General features: G+C 41.5%; 1 protein-coding gene across 1 annotated transcript in view; it reads right to left on the reverse strand.

The window, feature by feature from the left end:
* LOC6620331 overlaps positions 1-23,222 on the reverse strand; it is an 88,998-nt gene that overhangs the window by 23,456 nt on the left and 42,320 nt on the right. The window contains exons 4-5 of the mRNA XM_032723202.1: positions 4,986-5,117; positions 4,746-4,933 (exon numbers count right to left, since the gene is read on the reverse strand). Of these exons, the coding sequence (XP_032579093.1) occupies positions 4,746-4,933; positions 4,986-5,117 (320 nt within the window). The remainder of the gene's footprint in view (positions 1-4,745; positions 4,934-4,985; positions 5,118-23,222) is intronic.

Raw genomic sequence — 23,222 nt, forward strand, 5'->3', positions numbered from 1 at the left:
ATGTAGTAGACATGAAAGTAACAAAAGAAGGTACAGAGGTTTTGCTTCGAAACGAATTTTAAACAAGAGAGTCGAGTTTCCCGACTATCAGATACAAGCACCTAGTGTGAATGCGAACGCGAAATTTCACAATTTTTCTGGGATATCGATAGTATTGAGGAATAAAATAAGAAAAAATTTAAATAACGTTACAAAGTGTGGGCGTGGCCGATTAGTCGGCATTAGGTCGTTAGAGTGGGCGTGGCAAAAAGTTTTTTGGCAAATCGATAGAAATTTACCAGACTGATGAAATGTGAAAAAAATGTCGAAAAATGGTTCAAAAATGTGGGCGTGGCATATTTGGTCGGTCTTAGGGCGTTAGAGGAGGCGTGGCAAAAAGTGGTTTGGCAATCCGATAGAAATTTACAAGACTAATAAAATTAAGAAAAAATTTCTTAACAATTTTCAAAAATGTGAGAAATTATGAAAAAGTATACAAAAATTTTTTTAAAATGTGGGCGATGCAGTTTTGGGCGCATTTAGGGTGTTATAGTCAAATGTAGATATTTATGTACAAGACTAATAAAAATGTGAAAAAATATGAAAAAAATATGCACAAGCAACGCTTGCGTGGTCGTGGCAACATGGATCAACAAACTTGCGCTCCGTCTATGTCTCTTAAAGCTTTAGACTTAATTTCAACCTTCTAGCTTTTATAGTTCCTGATATATCGACATTCATATGGACGGGCAGACAGACGGACATACGACAGTTTTGGCGGTTCCTTCTACCTGTTACATAATTTTTAACAAATCTAGTATACCCTTTCACTCCACGAGTAACGGGTATAAACTTTACTCTGATATTCTTTTCTTTTGGATGTTTTTGTTTTTCTGTATTTAAAAATGTTGCCTGATCGTCATTTAACAAATAATTGTTACTGCTGTTTGTTGGCCGATGCCGCCGTGCTGTTCACTCTAAGCTGGTAACGCTGCACGATTCCCTAAGCCCAACAAACCATCTTCTCGCCACCAGTTACGAGTGTCAGTGGAAAGCAACCAAACATTCCAGTTGCAAAGTATGGCTACCGGCCGATCACGCTAAATAAATTTGGTGGGACTCACAAACATTCGCCGCACGTAATTCATAGCGTTCAGACCAACAACATCAGTTCGTTACATCTGTTGGACAGCGGAAACGAGTTCGTTGAACATCCCCATCTAGGTTCATCCGTACATACTTGAGGAAAGGCTAAGGTGGAATGTTTGTATTTCACCAGGCATCTTACGCCTTAAGAGCAAAAAGGCGAAACACCAAAACTTTAACCCACGTCTGCTCTGACCGGTCACCGTGCGTTGTCATAAAAGACCTCAGCTAACTGTGTCTCAAGCCGGTGAATTGCTTCGTTCGGGACGTCCCGCCGGAGCGATCTTGCTCCTTTTTGACGGAGCGACTGTAGCTGCTTACTGTGCTTGGCGTTTTCCTAGCCCAGTCTGTTGCTTCCTTTAAACCGGCACGCACTCTTTATTCTATTGTTGTCCTGCTCTAATTTGTGTCGCCTGCCTCTCGCTATGCCCATTCTCTTTCTCTCACAAGATCGCAACCATATGGACTGAGATTGAAGAAAGAAACATGAAAGGTGCGAGTATAAAGTGAAGGAACCGCGGAGGTTAAGACCTTATGGCCGGTCTCAGCATGGAGGAGACTCAGGACTCAGGTCAAGAAATGGTCATTCTGCTTTGAGGAAGGAAAAACAACTCGTGTTCCTGGAGTAGGTGGTGGTGTGATCCGCCAACACATACAGATTGGATGCCGTGTATCTTACGACTCGATTCTTGAGAAGATAAATGCGATAGGGGAAACATTAAAGAATCGTGTGTAATGAACAGTTTTTCTTAGTTCTGCTTGCTTGTTTGTTTGTTCTTCCCACCAAATTTATGACTTGTGTGGTTGCCTGAGAAGGATGTGAAGTCAGAAGGCTCTCCCTTCCGCTCTTTAGTCGCCTTTTACGACAAGGTATTATTCTTCTCCCACCACCACATAGGAAACGTGTTTCGTTTTAGCTTTCAGCTCTGTTGGCCTTCACGTCAGATCGGACTCGTTTCATCATATTAGTGATTATTCTGTGTCCCAGCTAGGGACGCCTACTAGTAGCATTGCTTCAGATTGGTGCAGTATATAGCAGTGTTGCCTTTGCTCCCGGCACCAGGAGTTTCCTGGCTGGGTTTCTGGGATCACCAACATTGGGCATGAGTCTAGACAATGACATGCAACTCCATTCATGGCGTTACAGTTGTCTTGCCAATCTGCGATTGTTTTGCCGACTGCTGTTATTGCCACGTAGTCCGCCAAACAATGCAGCTCTATTACCAAAGGTCTGATGATGCCAAAGATCCCATCATAAATTCTGTTCCACAGCGAGTTTCGGCCCTTACGGATCCTTACGGATCTTGGACCTAGATCCGTAAGGAACCGTAAGGGCCGAAACTCGTTTCCTAAAGTAACTGCCAGCAACGATCCTCAGATTCTCCGGAATCCCCATTCTGTTCATGGCTCCCAGGATTACTGGCCACCTAGCGGTATTAAAGGAGTTCTTTAAGTCCAGAGTCATAGTATCACTTCCTGCCTCCTATCCATCTATCGCCACGACCTTCCCCAAGCCATATTGCTGACTTCCTCGGCCGTTGATGCTCTCGGTGATTGCCTGTATTCGGGTATACAGAATTCGTTCGATTAATTTTCCAACCATATCCAGCTGGCATAAAGTCGGTAACAGGACTATGTTCTGGCTTTTCATTGGAAAGACCCCGTCCAATCGACATTGCTGAAAGGTGACCCTAAGGATGTCAGGTCTACCCCCAGGTCAGCCCCCAGGGTCCGATGGGGTTACCCCACTCTTTCTTAGCTTGTTGGTTACCAGCTTATATGCAATGCTCCAGGTGTCTCTGTCTACGCTATACAGCAGTTCCTTATAGCCATGCGCTTTGGACGAGTTTGATATCTAAGCGTTTTCTTCTAAAAGCCTCCCTGAGCTCCACGTGGTGAGTACTGTCTCCGGCTCGTTGCGCCGTTCTCCTAGCCCTGAGGCTTTCAGACCGTGGCTGACTTAGGGTGGCACTCCACCTATATACAGGTGTTTTGCGCTGTACCTTTTTCTTTCTTGTCATGGTTGCATCGCAAATTCATGAGGCCACCATACTCCAATGTGTGCTTTTCAGGGAATCTATTTCGTCCTTATCGATCTTTCTGGTGTACCATGCTTGACCGGCAATTCCCCCTTGCCGACTCCAAGTCGGTCCCACCAGTAAATGAAATAAGAGCGTGGTCGCTCAGAGTTACAACGTCATGAACCATCCAGCTAGAATAAGCCAGTGGCCCCTGCTGATATGGGTATCGTCAATAAATGAAATACCCCTATCATTGTGAAGCGTCGGCTTTTCTACGTCGTTCAGAAGTATCAGGTCCAGCATACCTATAGCGTATATCACAGCTCAACCCCTTGGGGTGGATACACTGCTGCCCCATTCCACTTCCCAGGCATTAAAATCTCCGGCAATCTCGAATGGCGCGCAAGCACCTCCACCATCTCCTCAAACTGGTCGGGGCTGTCACTATCCGGGGCATAGCAGTTGTACATATGCAGGTATTTTACCTTCGCATATGCAATTCCACGCATCGCTGATGCAGCTAGTTCCTGAATGTGGAGAGGGCTGCAACTTGAGGGCTTTTCATGACTCTTCTATGATCATTAAGGAGTGTCTCCATCCAGTGGAGAAGGGTTTGTTTCGGAGAATGAAGTCTACGTTGCGCTCCGCCGCAGTCTAAGCCAGGAGGCTCTGACCAGTTGCGAAATAATTAACAATGAGCTGGATTATGTTAATTTCGGCTTGCATTATGATGGCTCTTAGCTTTTTTAAGGCTCGCTTTGTAGGTCGGGCACACAAAGCTACCCGTCGGGTGCTTTCTGTCCACCTCGCTGCGTTGTGCCCAACTCACTGCATTGCAGACAGTTGTATGCCCGATATCGCCCAGACATCTGTATCATCTCGTGGGTCGGACAACCTGGGTGATGCGGACCCTGACCATCTATCGGTTACAGTTCATCAGCACTGCGGCTATCTGCGTCCCATCCCGCATTCTGCGAATGCCATTGACATCCTTTGGATTTAGCAGTACGCCCTGGAATTGAACAACCATAATGATGTGACAGCCTCGTCCATTCCGTTACAAGAGAGTGCTATTCTTTGTGCACCCGTAAACACTCTTTAATTTGGGAATGCTTTCCGAGGCTTTTCCCTTCACTTCCAGCAAGAGCTTACCTTGCTGAGCCCTTCATATCTTGCGGACATGTTTACCCAGTTCGCTAAGGATCGGGTCCAATTTTAATTTCCATAGCGTCAATGCGTAGGAAGCGTCTTCTTCACCTTTAGCGCCTCTGGCTTTTTTGGTAGACGCTGAGGGTTCACCTTTGCCCACTCTGCGCCCGTGCTACCGTTCTTGGCGATAGATGCAGAGCTGTCCGGCTTGGACTCATTCTCTGTTATTTCTGCGAGGCGTGCTCATTATTTTATTTTTTGAGCCATTTCGCAAATTTTGTTGACAAACATTGTACACATCAGGATTCAAACAAGACCATTTCGAGCAAACGGGTGAGTTATAACAACTAATAAAATTGAAATTTAATTCAAAAACAATTTAGGGCCGATGGCATAGTTAAATACCTACACTAGAGCTAGGCCTGAGTCTGCAAAATTGCAATATCTTACCGTTTGTTGCCTTCGAAGTCTTCTAGTTCTACCCGTAATGAATATTCCTCGTTATTGGTCAGCATATATATGTTTTCGTTACCAAGCCAAAAGTCTTTGCTGGGTTCACCGAATCCATTTTTGTAGTCCGCCCAATCTCTGTTGAAGTTTTCACGGGAGTCCTTAAAATCGTCGCGTCTTTGAATAACCTAAAATTATTAAAATTCTTATAGATGATTGTAGCCGTAAGTAATTACCTACCGTCCAACCTCCATCCGTCGTTTCTTGATCGCAGTATACCTTTAAAAACCAATACGTCGTACCACGAATTTGTAAATAAAATACTCCTGATTGTTTCATTCCAGCATTTAAAATGTCTACACAGGAAAATCCCTAAAATTAAAATATATAAGTTGTAAATAAATAAATAATAATAATAATACACATTGCTCTAAGTACTTCTTATAAATGCTTGCGTTGACTAGATTTATTTAATTATATTTATTTAATTAACTTATTCCGAAATTCATTACAAATGTGTTGTGATATTCTAATTTCTATAATTTTTATGTGGATATGAAACTTTGGAGCCGGCTTCATTTTTGTAAAAATGATTTCTATTAAATCTCTGCTTTCATAGGGTTAGTATACCCTACTGACTCTGTCTATTGTACTTGGGCCTAAAAGTGACCTTTCTAGCTAATTTTCCGTTTGGTGGTGGGTTTCATTGGAAAGCATTTTTATCTGCGCGCACAAGCAGTCCTAAGGGTGGTCGCAAGGGTTTGCACCTTACTCTGTCCTCAATTTTCTCGAAAGATAAGGGGTGGTCAGAACATTTGATGAGAAATATTTACAAACTGGTTACAGGGTCTTGTATACGTATATATAAAAAAAGGCATATAATCATAAAAATATTGAATAAGACCGTACCCGTATATTCCACCTACTTTCAGCTCAAAGCTATGGAGCCGTCCAGAAGAAAGCCTCAACAATCATAGCGACTCTCAGCTTAAGGCTACCCACGTTTTTGTGCCTTGCAAAATTTCACTTCAGTAACAATGTATTTCATTGGTAATATTCATTGATAATTTCCTGAGCCCTGACTGCGGTCATCCAAAATAATTCCCTACAGAGAAATGTATTTCAGATTATATGTCCATTTTCATACAAACAAGTAGACCCCATAAAATCAAATATTTATGACTCTTTGAACATATCATCAAAAAAGTCAAGCGGCTATTTACCTGCATCCAAAAGATAAATGTGAGCGATCTGGAAAAATACGTAGGTTCTATTGCATATGAATTGTAAGCCTACGTAAAAGTGACCCTTTCTAACCTATAGTTTTCCATAATTTATCTAAATATGATATCCATTTATTCATTTCTAAATTAGAGGGGGACTTAAGTCGTTCCGTACGTCTATTTAGTTTTATTTAGATGCTTCCAGGCATTGATAGATAGTAACTCTCCGTTACCCGTAGAGTAAAAGGATTCGTTGAAAAGTATGTACCAGGCAGAAGGAAGCGTTTCCGACTATATAAAATATATATATTCTTGATCAGGGTCCATAGCCTAGTCGATCTAGCCACGTCCGTCTGCCCGTATGAACGTCGAGATCTCAGACACGATAAAAGCAAGAAGATTCAGCATGCAGATTCAAGACACAAGGACGCAGAGCAAGTTTATTGACCCATGTCCCATGACCCATGTGACTCAATAACGACTAAAACTGCCACGCCCACATTTTTGAACCATTTTTCTTATTTTCAAAATATCATTAGTCTGGTCGATTTCTATCGAATTGCCAAAAAACCTTTTGCCACGCCCACTCTAACGCCCTAAAGCCGTCGAAACTGTCACGCCCACACTTTGGATCAATTTTTAAATTTTAAATTTCATTCTATTCGCCAATATTTATCGATATTTCAGAAAAATAATAAAATTTCGCGTTCGCACTCACACTAGCTAAGTAATGGGTATCTGATAGTCGTGGATATCGACTATTGCAGTCTCTATTGTTTATATATTGTTTTATAAGACAATGCTTGTTTAGTTAAAAGTGATTGCTTATATAGTACATAATCGATTTAAATCAATTTTCACATCTTTGTCATAGGAGTCCTGTTAATCAGACACAGAAATTAGATGTGTGTGATATAGATAAATAACTTGTTGTCAAGTAGAAAAATGTTGAAAAAGGATACCAGATCTTAATAAAGATCTCCAGGACTCGCAATCGAACTCATATTGATTAATTACAAAACGCACTGCTAATCTGATTTCCTAAATCTCATGCAAGAATGATCAAGTATCTGACATCACAAAGTCATACTAATTATTACGTAACGTAACGTAACTTTTTTTACTTTGGCGCATCCAAAAAATAGCCCAAAAATTACGATAATTTGTCGGTATATAGGGGAGGAAACCCTTCCAAACTCACCCTTAGTTGATTAAAAAGTCTTAACAAACTATCATGAGTACTGTAAATCGAAATTCAAGCATTAGAGTAGACTTTCAATATCTCCGTGGAAACAATAAACAATTTTTGTAAAAGAGTTAGCGATTATGCCGGCCGGAACTGTCATACCTAAGTTCTTTCATTTTAAACCACCATATAACATTAAGGAATTGAATAATGAAACTCTTAAGCAACATCAGAAAATAAACGGATTGGACTGGTCAGCTGGAGGTATTCCTTATACATGTCTATAAATAAATATATTATAAATATTATAAATATATTATAAATATTATAAATATATTATAAATAGATACTCTCGACTTATATATTATTATTATTGTGGATATGAGCATTTCGAGGAAAACTGCGCCAAGAAACGCGAAGAGTAAAATCATAAAAAAGCATAGTATATTTGAAAGCAAATATATAAGAAATTACTGAAAAAATATACATTTTATAGTATATCTTGTATAAAATAAATCAGTAAATATACATTAAAAATGTTTCGACAATTTATACCTCCTTTAACAATTTCCCACCACCGAAATTTTTTTTTTATTGTGGTTACTCCAAATATATTTCACAAATCATTGCATACCAAAAATATTCACTTAACACTAAACTTTATAATTGCAAAATCTTCACAACAAACTTCAATTTCAATGTCTGGCAATACAAATTTATGCGATACAAATCTATGTTATTTAGAATATATAAACAAGCAACAGAGCAACCACGCGGGTATTTTCTTATTGATCTCACTCAGGGAATAAACGATCTCTGAGATTTAAGTCAGACATTTTTAATTCGGAATATACAGTGTGCTATTCAGACGAAAATGGTTTACAAAAAGATCCTAAGTCGCTTGAAAGCGAACAAACATGTAATGTATGTTTTCAAAAGGGCCAACAACAAACCACGGAAGGCAATTATAAGCAATGGTGATAATGAACTAGTAGAAATAGATTTAAATACAATACAAGGAAATAAAGTAGAAATAGATTTAAATACAATACAAGGAAATAAAGTAACTAAAGCGCATCTAAATTATTTAAATGAGTATATAAATGCATTGCATTGTCCAAAGCGCACATTAAACTTAAATTAATAAAAATAAAAATAATTCAAATAAATAAGTTCCAACAATTACTTAACAATGATCGAGTGAATGAATTAATAATTAAAAAAAAAATTTACCAATTTTAAATAATAAGAAAATAAGTAATTTTAATGGATTAAGAGTCGACAAGAACGGAGTATCTAACAAAATAAAAAACGTAGTAAATCATGAAATACTTGAAATGAACAAAAATCATACTTATCAAGCTGTTGGATGCAAGTCCTAGCACAAATTAAAACCAAAGTCTTCTCGGATTTACCTCAAGCGAAAGAGCAAACTCTCGTCGAGTTCCCCGACTATCAGATACCCGTTACTCAGTTAGTGTGAATGCGAACCCGAAATTTTATAATTTTTCTGAAATATCGATAAATATTGGGGAATAGAATGAGAAAAAATTTAAAAATTGTTCCAAAGTGTGGGCGTGACAGTTTCGGCGGCTTTAGGGCGTTAGAGTGGGCGTGGCAATAATGTTTACATTTATGTGTACAGATTTGTCGGCAGTTTTAAAGTGCATCATTGTTTCCTTTCTCTGTTTGCTTTATGTATGTTCTGCAATCTATGCCGTCTGTAATTCTGTAATACTATGCTTTATAATTTAAACTATATATTTTTTTAAACTGCTGATAAAACTCTTTCACATCAAGCTTTTAAATATGACACGTTCTCTGCCTTTTTCCAGCCTTTCCAGATTGACCTTTTGATTTGCGAATATTCTTCCGTCTGTCCCCCTATTAGGTTTGAAGCCAAACTTATGTGGGTCGTTGCGAGGGCAAGAGACCATTTTCGGGTGGATTTTAGCCGGCCTAGTTTCTACAGCCACTAGTATGGTTACCGTGGGTAGTATTGGAGTCTGACATCTTTTGCGGCGACTTGAACGACCACCAGATCTCTTGACGGGAAACTTGTAGTACACGAAAGTACAAAAGTCCGTGTGATATTCAACGCATCCAGTTGTTGAAGATGTATCCATTTGACGAGGAATGGAAACAGCTTGAACATCCTTCATCCAGGGCCAGTACTTCAGTATGATCTCGCCCTTTAGATCTTTAAGTGACTGATATCCAAATTTGAATTTAATGCCGATATCACCAAGATGTACAAGCAAATTATAAGGCGTTTTGGGGGACAGACTATGGAATTCAGACGGTCACGTTTGGAGTTCTATTTCGGCGTTACGAACGTTGCAGCAATTGTCCGAAGATGTCAACAATCGATATTCCTGTGCGTCTAAAATAATTTCGAAGTATAGGTATCTTGATGATGTGCTAGCAAAAGCGCAAAAAAAGAACGGATCTATTTAAGGCAGAGAACAGCTCTGAGCTCATATGGATTTCCTCTCCGCAAGTGGAGAGCGAATGGGTGACTTCCTCGACGTTGAAGACTTGAACACCACCAAAACGCTGGGAAAATAAAATGAGTTTTATTTTGCTCAACTAAGCTCACGTAAATGCGAATTACTCAAAACGCGATGTACTATCGCAAATCGCAAAGCTTTTCGATCCCGCTGGGTGGGTGTTCCATTTGTGGTTCAGGCCAAGATCCTACTGATTCATATTTGGTTAGCCACCATTGGATGGGATGAGTTCCTTTCTGCAGAACTACTAAAATGCTAGCATAGAAAATCATGCTAGCTCGCAACCATAGTTCTCTCCACAAAGTTCGCGTCCCACGTTGGGTGCAATTTCGCCCGGGAGCACAACATGACGGAAGCGTTTCGTCAGATCTTCTAACGTAAAAGACTAAAGTCTCCCCAGACAAAACCGTCTCGCCCACGCGTTTAGAGTTGTGTGGTGCAGTTATTCTTGCAGACCTGTGTATTGAAAGTCTTCCCCACATCCCTTTCGGTCGAATGGAAACGTTTCTCTGTACTGATTCCACTATTGTATTGTTATTGTTGTCACAACCTTCGTAGCAATCCGAGTGACCAAAATTGCTCTGAATACCGATGCCAGCCAATGGTCGCATATGCGTTCCGAACACATCCCTGCAGATCTAGCCAGTCGTGTAGTAACAGCTGAAGACTTATCTAGTAGCGAACTATGGTGGCCTTGCGTTGCTAACTCAGTCACAAGTTTCCTGGTCTGCGTCTCACGAAGCGGCGACGGATCTTGATCTCGAAAAAAGATCTGTGCGATGCCATTTCACGTGCCCATCATGGGACCTGCTATTTCGTTTTTCAAATTTGAATCGCATGCTGCGAGTCATGGCCAATGTGACGTATCTCTACGTCATATCCTACAGACTTAAGCAGTAAAGAAATCGCACAGATTTTACTCGTGCTTATTAGGCAAACTCAACGTGCTGACTATCCGGAGGAATATACCCACTGCGATCCAAGAAACTGCCTTCCACGTCCAGTTCTATCCTCAACCTTAATCCGTTACAGCATTCTCATAGCGTCATAAGGTCATGGTTCGTCTCCTCTGGACTGGATTCCAAAGCTACGGAACCTGATAAAACGGCCGACAACGACCTGCACGGTGTGTATCATTCACCGTAAAAAGGTGCAGGCTCAAGTAATGGGCAGATAACTTAACTGTGATGTCAAGAGCTATTCAGGTCGCGTCTGTCGAATTACCAAAAGCTGTGTGTGCGTCTTCGTGTGCTTCTGTACGAAGGCCACTCATTTAGAAGCCACCTCTGACTTGACCACGGAGAAATTTCTCGGAGCCTCCTCAAGGTGAGTGGCCAAAGGAGGTTGTCCTCTTCATCTCTATTTTGAAATCGGAAGGATCTTAAGTCACAGGTTACCTCGTCGTTAACCCATCAAGGGATATCCTGGCATTTCAACCCTCCTGGCGCCACCCACATAGGAGGCCTGTGGGAAGCAGGGGTCAAGAGTTTCAAGACTCAATTCTACAGGTCGACGGTTAATTTTAATTATACCCTTGTGGAGTTATCCACTCTACTGTGTCGTATCGAGGCAACTCAAGATCAATTTCCGCGATGTCAGGTGATCTGTCTGATATCCTAACTTCGGGACATTTTCTGAAAGGCGGCCTTTTACTCGTCTCTGCCGAATCTCTCATCACCTTCGAAGCGAATTCTATCCTAAACCGGTGGCAGCAACTCAAAGCCCTTAGATAGCTTTTCGCAACGAGATGGAAAGCTGGATACCTGGAAGAGTTTCAGAAGAGGAGCAAGTGACAAATTCCATTCAAAGAAGACACCGTGCCATCGTATGGTATCCTCGCTTTTATCCCCCAATATCCGCAAGATCGGTGTTCACCAACATCATCTTAGCCGACCCTAGTTTTTACCGGCTGTCTGGGTGCTTGATGCGGATGGATGCTTTCCGCCACCTGCACCTGCACTCTTCTTAAAGCCATGACTTCTACTTTTAATACCTGTTACTCGTAGAGTAAAAGTGTATACTAGATTCGTTGAAAAGCAGGCGTTTCCGACCATATAAAGTATAAATATTCTGGATCAGGATCAACAGCCGTGCCGAAATGGATATGTCGGCTGTCAATCCAGATGAACTTCTAGATTTCACGAACTATAAAGGCGGAGAAGGTTTAAGGTTGAGATTAAGCATACAGATTCTAGAGACATAAACGCAGCGCAAGTTTGTTGCCACGCACACTCTAAAGCCCACAAACTGCCCGTAACTGCCACTCCCACACTTTTGAAAAATGCTTAGATATTTTTTCATATTTTAAGGTCGGTAGGGAAGGTCGTTAATAAGTAAGGTAAAGAGAAGCGGACTAAGATGACTCCCTTGTGGGACACCGGATGTGACTCGGAGAATACAAGAACGATAACCTTTAACTAGGACATGTTGCGTGCGTCTTGCCATTCAGATAACTTAAAATCCAATTCAGAAGACAGGGAAATCTAATAAATTAAGTTTCCTCGCTAGAAGAGATTGATTAACAGAGTCATATTATTTACTAAACTCAGTCTTGTCAATAAGCTTTCTCCCTTTTCTTAATAATGCTTTAAAAAGTCAATTGGAAAGTTCTCTGTCAATACAACTGTTGAGCTACTAACCTTTTTTTAATTAGCTATATTAAAGCAATGACAATACGAGGCTTATTTAGCGATTTCGAATGTGATATATTTTTATTGGGATTAGCGAACGAGATTGTGCATCAATGTGATATGTACAAGTCAACGCAAGTGAATGCAATACAACAGAACGCTAAGAGAGAGGTGTTGGTGCCAGAGTACTCGAAAGAACGCGAGAGAGAAAAGCTTAGATAACGAAGATATTGGGCGTGGCAGTTTTGGGCGGTTTGTGGGCGTAAGAAGGGGCTTTTCAAAAAGTTTTTTTGCAAATCGATAGAAATTATTGAAATTTTGAAAATATAATTTTCAAAGTATGGTCGGGGCAATTTATTATAATATGTTTGTAATTCAAATTCGTTAGACCCATAAGAGAAGAAAGTTTAAACTGGCTTCTAGGACAGACTGCACCTAACCGCTGTCGGCGCCTCCTATGGGCGATCAGCATGTTCCCCCTTTCTCATTCTATTCTGGTACAATTTCCAGGCGGCGATGAGTAGTAATAGGGTGATGAGTGTGGAGTTGACATATGATTGTTAAGATAATACCGTTCTAAGCTCCCCGTTGTGGCGGAGGTTGTTGGTTATGTCAGGTAGGAATGGGAGGCTCATGTTCTCTGATGAGGGTGACGTTGACCACTGCTGACATGGTTACATCAGGCTTCTTTTTCAGGATGCATCTGTTGTTCACAGAACGGGTGCCATTTTGTGAGACGGGATCATGCTGTCTAATATACGGGGCTGAATAAATTTATTTACGCAAGTGTATCCGTGAGGATTAAGTCATGAATGTTTGTAATTTGGCAAAATTGTAGCATAAAAATGTTTGACCTCAGCGTCTGGTTTCAAAATTCAAATTTACTTTTGATTTCTATCTGATTTCTCTTAAAGTCTAATAACTGACTTTGTTTGAAATTTGTATGTTCCCAGTCATCAAAATCTAGGTTTCTTGAAATTGCCTTAAGGGCACTACCTTTCATGTTAATGCTACGTTCTGGTCGTTGGTGAACGGTCAATAAAGCATAAAGGTGGCAATGTGTTGTACATCAGTTTTCAGCACACGTTTCATGTGGTCCCTTGAGTAGTTTATCTATCAATTTCCATGTCTACGAAAGTTTCGAAGAAAGTCAAGTTCGTCGTGTGTCCCATGTAAGAGTACGAGTCCCAGATTGTCACATCTCCGTCGACTATAAATGGAGGCTGCGTGCATTACATCTATGGGTCTATCGTGTGTCACCAAGGGGATTAATGTGTTGCACTTTATCGTAGCAAGGAGAATATTTTCGACAGTATCCTCTACCTGTGATTCAAAATTATGAGATCGTACTAAATTCGCTAGAGTGCCATGGAACCGTTCGACCTGCTTTAATTGTTTTGAATTCTCGTTGTCGCAGTAAATCGCTTTGGTTTTCGAAAACATGTTCAGAAGCTTTTATATCTATGATTTCGCGAGACCGTATATATAGACTGTACTATTGCGAACTTAGAAAACTTGTCAATGCAAGCTAGAAAATATTTACCGGTGGTGGAGTAAACATATATAGTAAGTTATTGCCCTACAATCGATTTCCTGACATCTTGTGTTCCTACATTGTTTCTGGGTAAACACAAGTGCCCAAAATGCTGACCAGAGGTCTGCTGCCATCAACGCCATCGAACGGTTAAAGTGCGACATCAACACTTCTCCGCTGCGACGCTGCCGACGACTTCACTTGATTGCTAGGGACTTAGGGAAATATTTTGTATGTTAGTTTTAGTTTCAAGTGATCAATTACAATAAACGGTCTCTTGCGATCTACAAAATTAAAGCAAATTAATTGTAATTAATTGTAATTGTAACATGCAACATTTTTCGGGCTTACGATGGTATCTGGGTTGTCCCTATTTCCTGTTTTTTTGTGTGCCAATCATGATTACACATAGCAAAAATTTTACAGTTTCCGTTGAGTTCCCCATAATAATTTGACGAGTTTTTGTTGTAGACAAAATATACAAGAATATAAGAGATGTGTATATAAGAGAAATCAGAGAAGCCAATCAAGCGTATGAGTATTCACTGTTTTCGCAAGGCAACTTTCTAAGGCTAAATAATTTATAGCTGGCTTTAATTGGTCCGATCTTCTTCTCCAAAAATACATTTTCTAAGAGCAATCTGAATGATTTAAGTTTCCATTTGAGATGGAACGACGATATGTTATGCAGGGCCCTTTGTTTTAACTAACATCGGACTTCTTTATCTAATCTTCTGCCAACTAAGCTCCCTAATATTCAAACAAAACATGCACCTCAACTGAGAGCGTTTGCTTCACCTTTGTTCCCGATCGATGCAAACGCGTTACAATCTGTGATGAATTAAAACTTGGTTTTCAGGACACACACTATTTTGCCAATGTTGCAATGAACTTCCGGTTCGTATGAGTGATATTTTTTCTTACACGGCTTTGTCTTTCGACTCATGAGTCAAATCAAACTAAAACGCGTCCGTATGTATGAAGCCAACTTTGGATCATACATTTGCAAAACTGATTAAAGCTCCTTTCAAATGTTCGAGTACAACCTTCTGCTCAACAATATGTCGAGCATGCTGAAACAGTTTGACTACATTTTGTAGTTGCTCAGGATTACCGTGTTGGAACTTCGGAATCGCTTTGGCAAAATTCTAGCAAATAAGCAGCTTGTTAAGGGTCAGTCTCTCCATAATTTTCCCAGGTAAGGGAGTATGCTTATGGGCCTGTAGGAGTCAAAGTCATTAGGTGGTTTTTCGGGCTTAAGTATCATTATAATACTCGTCGATTTCCAGGCTTTCGGAAAGTACCACATCAAGAATGCTGTTGTACATAGAAATCAAAAAATTTCTCAGAACAGTTATTTTCTTGGGTGACAGTTCTTCCCTAAATTCCTTCACTTCTTTCAGTATTACAGCACTAATAGGTAGTCATTACTAGAGGTAGGTGTCAGAGAGCTGCGAACAGTCTAGATTTTATGATGACTGCCGACTCACCTCTACTGTTAAATGGGTAATTTCGGAAGACTTGTAATAAGAAAATGAACCAGTTCTCTGAAAGTTTTTTTGGCCTCTACAGTATCATGTCGAATTGATGAGCCGAATGGAGATGTCTATCGCCATGAATTTATTGTTAAAGCTATGCACAGACGTTGGTATTTCTCCAGCGTGCACAATTACATGAGCATTCATTGACTCATGTTACTTCGAGCTATATCAGCGTACGAAATGTTTGTTCTTAATTTCTCAGCTGGAATAAGCCCGCTAGCCTAGCCCTTCTCTGCTCTGACAGGGAAGCTATTGTCCGTCGAGACTTCACCACCACAACTGATACACAGACATCTATCGCTTGTACACAAAGCAGATCCTGTTAAATGGGGACCACTACATTTCCCAAAACAATGGTCCCGGGCGTAATAGTTCTTAGAGTGTCGTAAGGTTTGGCATCTTTGACATTGTAGTAACTCGTTTCTTAGTGTAGCTCGCTCTACCGCGACTCTTCATCTCCCAAGATTCGTTATTTTTAGAGACTGTAATATTTGCGCCTTGCTTTAAATTGATAAAGAATAAATTTGGTCTAGTTTTTAATTTTAAAGTTACTTCGTTATCATCGTCGTTAACCTGATTTGATCACTACCTTGAATGGTTTTTCTTATTTTACTTGATGATGCCAGAATTGAACTAAATCAACTTATTTAGTTATTTTACAGGTGTTTAAAAAGCATCAGAGTTGGCTGTGTATATTCTGTGATACCAAACTTTGAAGTCCGAATATAGCAGTTGGAGAAACCAATACTCTTGTTCAAGGTGGTCGGATCGCTTACATATTGAAGGGGCTTGCTAAATTTTGCGGATTGTCTATTTCCCTTTTTTTTTCGCACGGGTCCCACGTCCACACCTCCCGCCCAACCGACCGAGGCGCGGTGCCGTGTATCGTACGGCTCGAATCGCGAGAAGATATAGACACGATATAAAAAAGAGAACAGGAACGAGGAAATGAATATAATGTAAAATAAATATATTAAATATTAGTGTTAGTAGGATCTAATTATGTAATAGAAAAGTTAAAATCGATTGCTTTAAGAGCGTCAAAGAGTCAAGATTACAGATAATAGGATAAAGTCTATTATAGCCAGAACATAAAAATCTGTAAGGGTCATGCAACTCATAGTTAGATCTACAATGATTTAAGATAAGTTTCCAGTGAATCTACTTGGAACCGAGAAGTTAAGCCGACTAATCAAGTCGGGACTCTCAACATCCGCACGAATAAGCTTACCAATAAAGACTGTTCCAAGCATAGTTCTACGGTTAGCTAGGGAAGGTAAAATAATTAAAAGTAGTCTACTGGAATAAGGAGGTAATATATGGTTTGCATCCCAATTTAGGCGCCGCAAGGCAAAAAGTAAGAAGTTTTTTTGGACCGATTCAATGCGGTCCGAGTGGACTGCGTATTGTGGACTCCAAACAGGTGATCCGTACTCGAGAATCGGACGTACATAAGTACACGCGAATGTTTTATTATTAAGGGGAGGTCTTTAATGAATAAGGTAAAAAGAAGCGGACCAAGATGGCTCCCTTGTGGGACACCGGATGTGACTCGGAGAATAGAAGATAAAGAATTTTTAAAGGGGACTTGTTGTGTCCTGCCATTCAGATAGTTTGAAATCCAATTTAGAAGATCAACAGGGAAACCTATAAGATCAAGTTTTCTTATTAGAAGGTAATGATTAACAGAGTCAAATGCTTTACTAAAATCAGTGTAGATGACATCTGTTTGAAGATTATTTTTGAAACCCTGTATTACGAAAGAAGTTAGCTCCAAGAGGTTAGTGGTTGTAGATCTGCGTTTCATAAAACCGTGTTGACACGGTGATATGATTGATCTACAAAGGTGCTGCAAATGAGGAGTGATAACATTTTCGAAAAGTTTTGGGATAGCCGACAATTTAGAGATTCCTCTGTAATTGCTTGCATCCAGTTTGCTACCTTTTTTGTGAAGAGGAATCACAAAGAACTCCTTCCATATATGAGGGAATTGTAAAGATTCCAAAGATAAGGTAAACAGTTTCAGTACAGGCTTGCACAAGGCTTCCGCAAAGAATCTGAGCACACAGCCAGGAATTCCATCGGGACGTGGCGAATAGACCTGTTTAACACGCTTGCGTTAAGGGTTACCAAAATAGTCAGCAGACATGGTAACTGACAGAACAAAGATTCGAAATTAGGTTTCAGCGGGCAGACGAGCGCAAATATCTATCGACATGACAAAAATGTATAAATTTTCAAATTCTGACTTCCACTAGCAGAGTAACGGGTTTCTGATAGTCGGGGGAACTCGACTATAGAATACACTCGTTTGTTTTTCTAATTACATATGATTTTAAAGCCTGTTTCCCGTGCTGCTTGAATTATTGTCAACCCAATACGCACGATTTACACTCTAAGGGGGTGTTCTTCCGGACCGTAAACCAAAATATTTAAAGCACATTTCGACTATTGTCAATAAGGCCCAGGGGTGTGCTTGATTTTATAAAAAGGGTGGTCTAAGGAATTTGATGATTACATGACTAAAACCTTATTTATTTCGCTAGTCTGTCAGATTCTTAAGTATGGATCACCTGTTTGGAATTCACAATACGTAGCCCAATCGGACCGCATTGAATCGGTCCAAAAAAAACTTCATACTGTTGCGGCGCCTAATTTGGGATGCAACCTTTATATTACCTTCTTATTACTTCTAGTACTTTTAATTAATTTACCTTCCCTAGCTATCCATAGAACAATGCTTGGAAAAGTCTTTAATTGTGAGCTTATTCGTGGTGATGTTAATAGTCCCGACTTGGTTAGTCGACTAAACTTCTCTCTTCCAAGTTCACTAGATACTACATACCCCTAATCTTAAACCATTGTAGATCTAACTATCAGTATTATTACCCTTATATTATATAAGTTAACACGCGGCTGATGGCCCCCCTCCAACACTTGTCGTCGGTCATTAAGCCTTAAGTGGGTCAACATCCAGCGATAGACCCACGATCGGCCCTTCAGCAGCTGCACTTTTGCAATTCGGAGTGCCGGAGTCAGCGGAATCGTCGCTGCAATATGAGACGGCCGCACATGGGAGGCCGTCGCATGACCGACGGAGGCTACTTGGGATTAACAACGAAATTAGGCGGGCAGTCGAACTTGGGACAAGCAAGCAATCACAACCTGTAAAATTGAATACCATTTAAATAAAACTTTTTAAATTTCAACGAAATAATAAAGTTTTCTACTTTTTAACTTTCAACGAAATAATAAAGTTCTTTCAACTAAACCAATCCTTGTGAATATCCTAATGGAAATTTCCCTCCGGTAGTCCTTCAGACTGCCTTAAGTGGCGCCCGAACAGTGTAAAATGTAATGTGTGATGTGGAATGTGTAAAGTGCGTACTGTGCCCACAACAACATATAGACAAATTATGTGTACAATTGCAGCAACTACACACTACGGCAATTTGGCCACGGGCCCTATTTATTATATATATGCGGCAGGAAAATGAAATCTTCTAAAGATACCACCTACCGTACCGTAGATGGCATGCACGATTCATAACCCTCATAGTAGAGTTATGCCTACGTACTAAACCAAAAACCTCAGCTCGGTCTCATGTCCTTGTCAAACTCACCGGGACTGACAGTCAAGGTATTACATCGGTGAGCAGGGCGTTGAGGCAAGTCACACTCCCGCTTTTTATTCGCCTTCCCTTTTGGTCCACCTCCTTGACTCTTCACTCTTTAGTCGCATTTTACGACAAGCCGACCGCACTGTGGTAGTATTCTTGCCCCGCCACCACACGGGGTACTCCTTATCCAACAGTCCTGTTGGCCATCTCGTCCATACGGACACGCTTCATCATAGTGACGATTATCTCGTGTGCCGCCTCCCATACGAATATGCCCGCCATCATAGCAGCAAGCAGCCTCTCTGTCCGAGAGGTGCCCCATCGAGTAACTCCAGCTGGGCCTTCTTCGCGGCGAACCTGCAGCAGTACAGAAGAATGTGTTCTGCTGTTTCCACTGCATCTGTGCAATAGAGGCACTGGTAAGTATCCACTTTGTGAAACCTAAATAGGTACCCGCGAAAGCATCCTTGGTCCGTGAGGAACTGGGTCAAGTGATAGTCCACCACTTTGTGCTCACATTCAGCCCATGTAGTTAGGTCCGGAATAAGCCCGTACGTCCAACGACCTGGTTTGCCAGGCTCCTCGGCTCCACTCTTGGATTTCAGTCTGGGTAACCCTTTCTCGCGGTAGGTATAATCCCTTTATCTCCAGATCGATGGGTATAACACCCATCGTAGAGCCTACGGTCTATTAGGACTTCCAGGTACTTCAGATATCTTGCAGAGACTATAGCTTCTCTCTTAACTACGACCTGCATGTTTTCAACGGTCTTTCTGCTGCTCAAGAGGACCACTTCGGTCTTATGCGCAGCAATTCCTAGACCGACTTTCTCTAGCCACTCCGTGATCGTCCTGATTGCGATATTGCAGTTGTCCAGTAGCTCCGGTATTGTCTTGGCGACCGCTGTAACCGCAACGTCGTCAGCGAAGCAGTGCAGCTCCACGCTACTGGTCTTAATATTGCTCATAATTCCATCATACATAATGTTCCACAAGATCGGTCCAAGTACCGACCCTTGAGGGACACCTCCGGAGACTTGTTGACTTCTTGGAACAGCTTCTGTTACATATCATAACACGCGGCCCCTGAAATAGCTGCCAGTTATACTCCGTATGTATTTTGGGCCATCTCGCTGTGTTGAATGCATTCTTGACATCGAGCGTAATGATAGCACAGTAAGTCTAGCGCACTTCTCCCCTTCCGGAAGCCATACTGCTGGCTTTGAAGGCCTGTGGGACTCTTGGCGATAAACTCAATGAGCGCGTATAGTATGCGCTCAAATAGTTTGCTCACAGACATACGGGGCGGGCCTGCATTTGCAGCCCGCTTACCTTTCGGCAAAAGGACTAGCTTCATCATTTTTACAAGGCTTGGGGAAGACTCCGTCCAGAAGACACTGTTGGAACGTGTCCCTAAAGATCTCTGGTCTTGCCGTGGCAGCTGCTTTAACAATTGCACCCGGTATGCCGTCAATGCCAGGAGCTCTTAATTCTCTTTGCAGCTTCGACGACTTCGCATGATGTGATACACGGAAATTCGGATGCAGGTGGTTCTAGTGCTGGTTGCCATCCAGCAGTGACTCCTTTGATAGGTTAGTGTGGCATTTGATAGCTGCCTTACCTAGCTCATCAAGGAGCACCCCTAAGTGTTCCACACCAGGAAGGTATGGTTCACTTAGTAGCGCTACGTCCACATTGCGCTCCCTCGATGTCTGACACAAAAGGTTCTGTGTGGCTGCGCAATGGTTGACATTTATCTGTATGACGTTACTTTGACTTAGCATCATTATGGCGGCTATTAGCTCCTTCCATGTCGCATGGTGCTTGTCCACGTCGCAGCTGCAGATTAGGCATCTGGGCGGCGGTGTGCAGCTCTTTGCCTTATGTCCATGCTCGCCGCACCGTAGACAGCAGTCCGAGCGATCGACTGACTTGCAGTTGGAAGCCCGGTGGTCGTATTCCAGGGACCTGAAGCATCTTGATGGACGAATGTCCTGGACCATGCGACACCGTGACCATCCTACAGTTACCGAGCCACGTTTAAGAACCGTGACCGCGTCGTTCACACCTAGCGTCAGCTTTTTTTGCGAATTGGGAGGTAAGACTTCTGTGGAGCTCCTCAGCTGTTGTTGCCTCGTTCATTCAACTGCATGTTAGCGCCATTCTCTGTGCATCCATGCGTACCGCAGCCACTTCTTTGAGGGCCTCCTCCATCACTCCTCTGTATGCGGGAACGCTGGCAGAGGCTTTGCCCTCTATCTCGAGCAGTAGCTCCCCCTGTTGGGTCCTTCTTATCTTTTTGACCTGTTTGCCAAAGTCGCTTACATTGGGATCGGTTTTCAGCGTACGGAGCATGTCGGCGTACGAAGCTTCGCCCCTCCCTCGTACTCGCGTCCTTGTCAATAGTCGCGTAGCTGACCGGTTTTAGCTCCTTTACCTTAGAATTACCCGTTTTGGTAGGCTTGGTTGGCAACTCTGAATGTGGCTTCACTGGGGCGTTTTTTGGCGCCACTGCTATACGGTCCTTCGTCGGCGGAGCCTCCGTCTGGGTGGCGATATCCCGGGAAGAAGCATATTTACCAGCCCCATTTTGTGGCTGAATCGCTCCAGAGCGATTCTCATCTCTCACTCATCATGTCCAGAATGCCCCGCAAGCCTTCGTTTTGGTATGCCGACAGGTCAAAAGGCCGTATTGGCGAACCAGGTGGAGATTTCGACGCTATTTTTTGCGTCAGCACTATGATAAGATCAATCCTCTGACTTGTTGTTATGGATGCTGCCGAGACCAAGCTAGATTGGCTGGATTTCTCCCAAGCTCGCCTGATGAAGGTTAATCCGCCTTTACTCGGACACCAGAGCCTCTACTTAGGCACCAAAGAAGTAAGAGGATGATTATTGGTCTGTCCACGACCTCTATGCCCTTTCCTTCTCTAAAACGGTCAACTCCAGTATTTAAATATAAATTTATATTAAATGATTCCGCTCTTTCGGGGCATATCCTATAAATTCAAATTTAAATTTGAACTTTGTTGATTTTTGCGTGCAACCGTTCCACCACACCAAGTCTGGCAGCGCTGTTGATCTCGCAACGCCACTCGAACTCGATCGCTGCGACAAGTTGGCAGCGATATCAACTGTTTTCACGGCTAAGTCAACTAAACAAAATTGCAACTACAATTAAAATATTCACCCTCCACTGTATCGCGCGTTTTAGCACGTTATGATCACGTATGCAGCCAACGGTTGTGTGCAAAAAACAAATAAAACAAGTTAAAATAAGAAAAGTTACACACTAACTCAAAATAAAAAATTTTGCGTGGATTGCAACAACTACCCACTGCGGCAATATGGTCAGTGACCTTATTTGCGAGTGCAAACAGTTGTGTGTTATAATTAAGTACTGTGGGAAAGCAAAAAATTGTTTAACGAGTGCCGTGTGGGAGCCTACCAGAAATGCTAAGCAACGTGGAATGCGTTCAATAAAGCTACATGGTGGGCTGTGTGACAATCCGTACCTTAGTAGGCGATTGATAAAGGGGATCGCTACGGAATACTGTGCCCAGTGGCGAATGTTAAAGTCCCAATTAATAATAAAATAATGAGTGAGCACAAAAACGCGATATAATTGCACCATTTGCACACCACACATTGTACAAACCTAGAATAAAATCAATAAAAACCAAAACCCAACATTGGTTTTTTCAAAAAAATTTTAAAATATTAAAAAAAAAACATAAAAAAAAGAAGGAAAAAAACCCGTGCAAATTAACCAAATGGTTCGCAACAGTACTAAGACTGTATCTTTTCATCCCTGGGAACTGAATTATAAGCACTTACAAACACACATAAGAGAAAGAAGTCACAACACAAAATGTACAAACACAGACAGAAACAAGAAAGTCATAGAGGCATACCGGGTGAGTGAAACGCTGCCAGATACTTATTTTTGCAAAGAAAAAATAATATAAATTATAATAAAAAATATTATTTGTCGATACTATCCATCACTTAACAATAACTCCATAGTCTTACTGTGTACCAACCTCTTTGACACTGTTTGATTCTTATTTCTACACCCGTTCTTGTACTCTTGTCAGGAAATTGGAAGAGATCAAGGAGACTTTGACTCAGTTCAATGAAACTTTAAACACCTTGCTTGGCCAAAGTTCCCCTTTAAACTTAAGGTTAGTGACAGGGTACTGACCTTGGAGGGGGACTGTGACTCAAGGAATCC

This window comes from Drosophila sechellia, chromosome 3R (assembly GCF_004382195.2).
Source record: "Drosophila sechellia strain sech25 chromosome 3R, ASM438219v1, whole genome shotgun sequence".
Classification (NCBI taxonomy): Eukaryota; Metazoa; Arthropoda; class Insecta; order Diptera; family Drosophilidae; genus Drosophila; species Drosophila sechellia.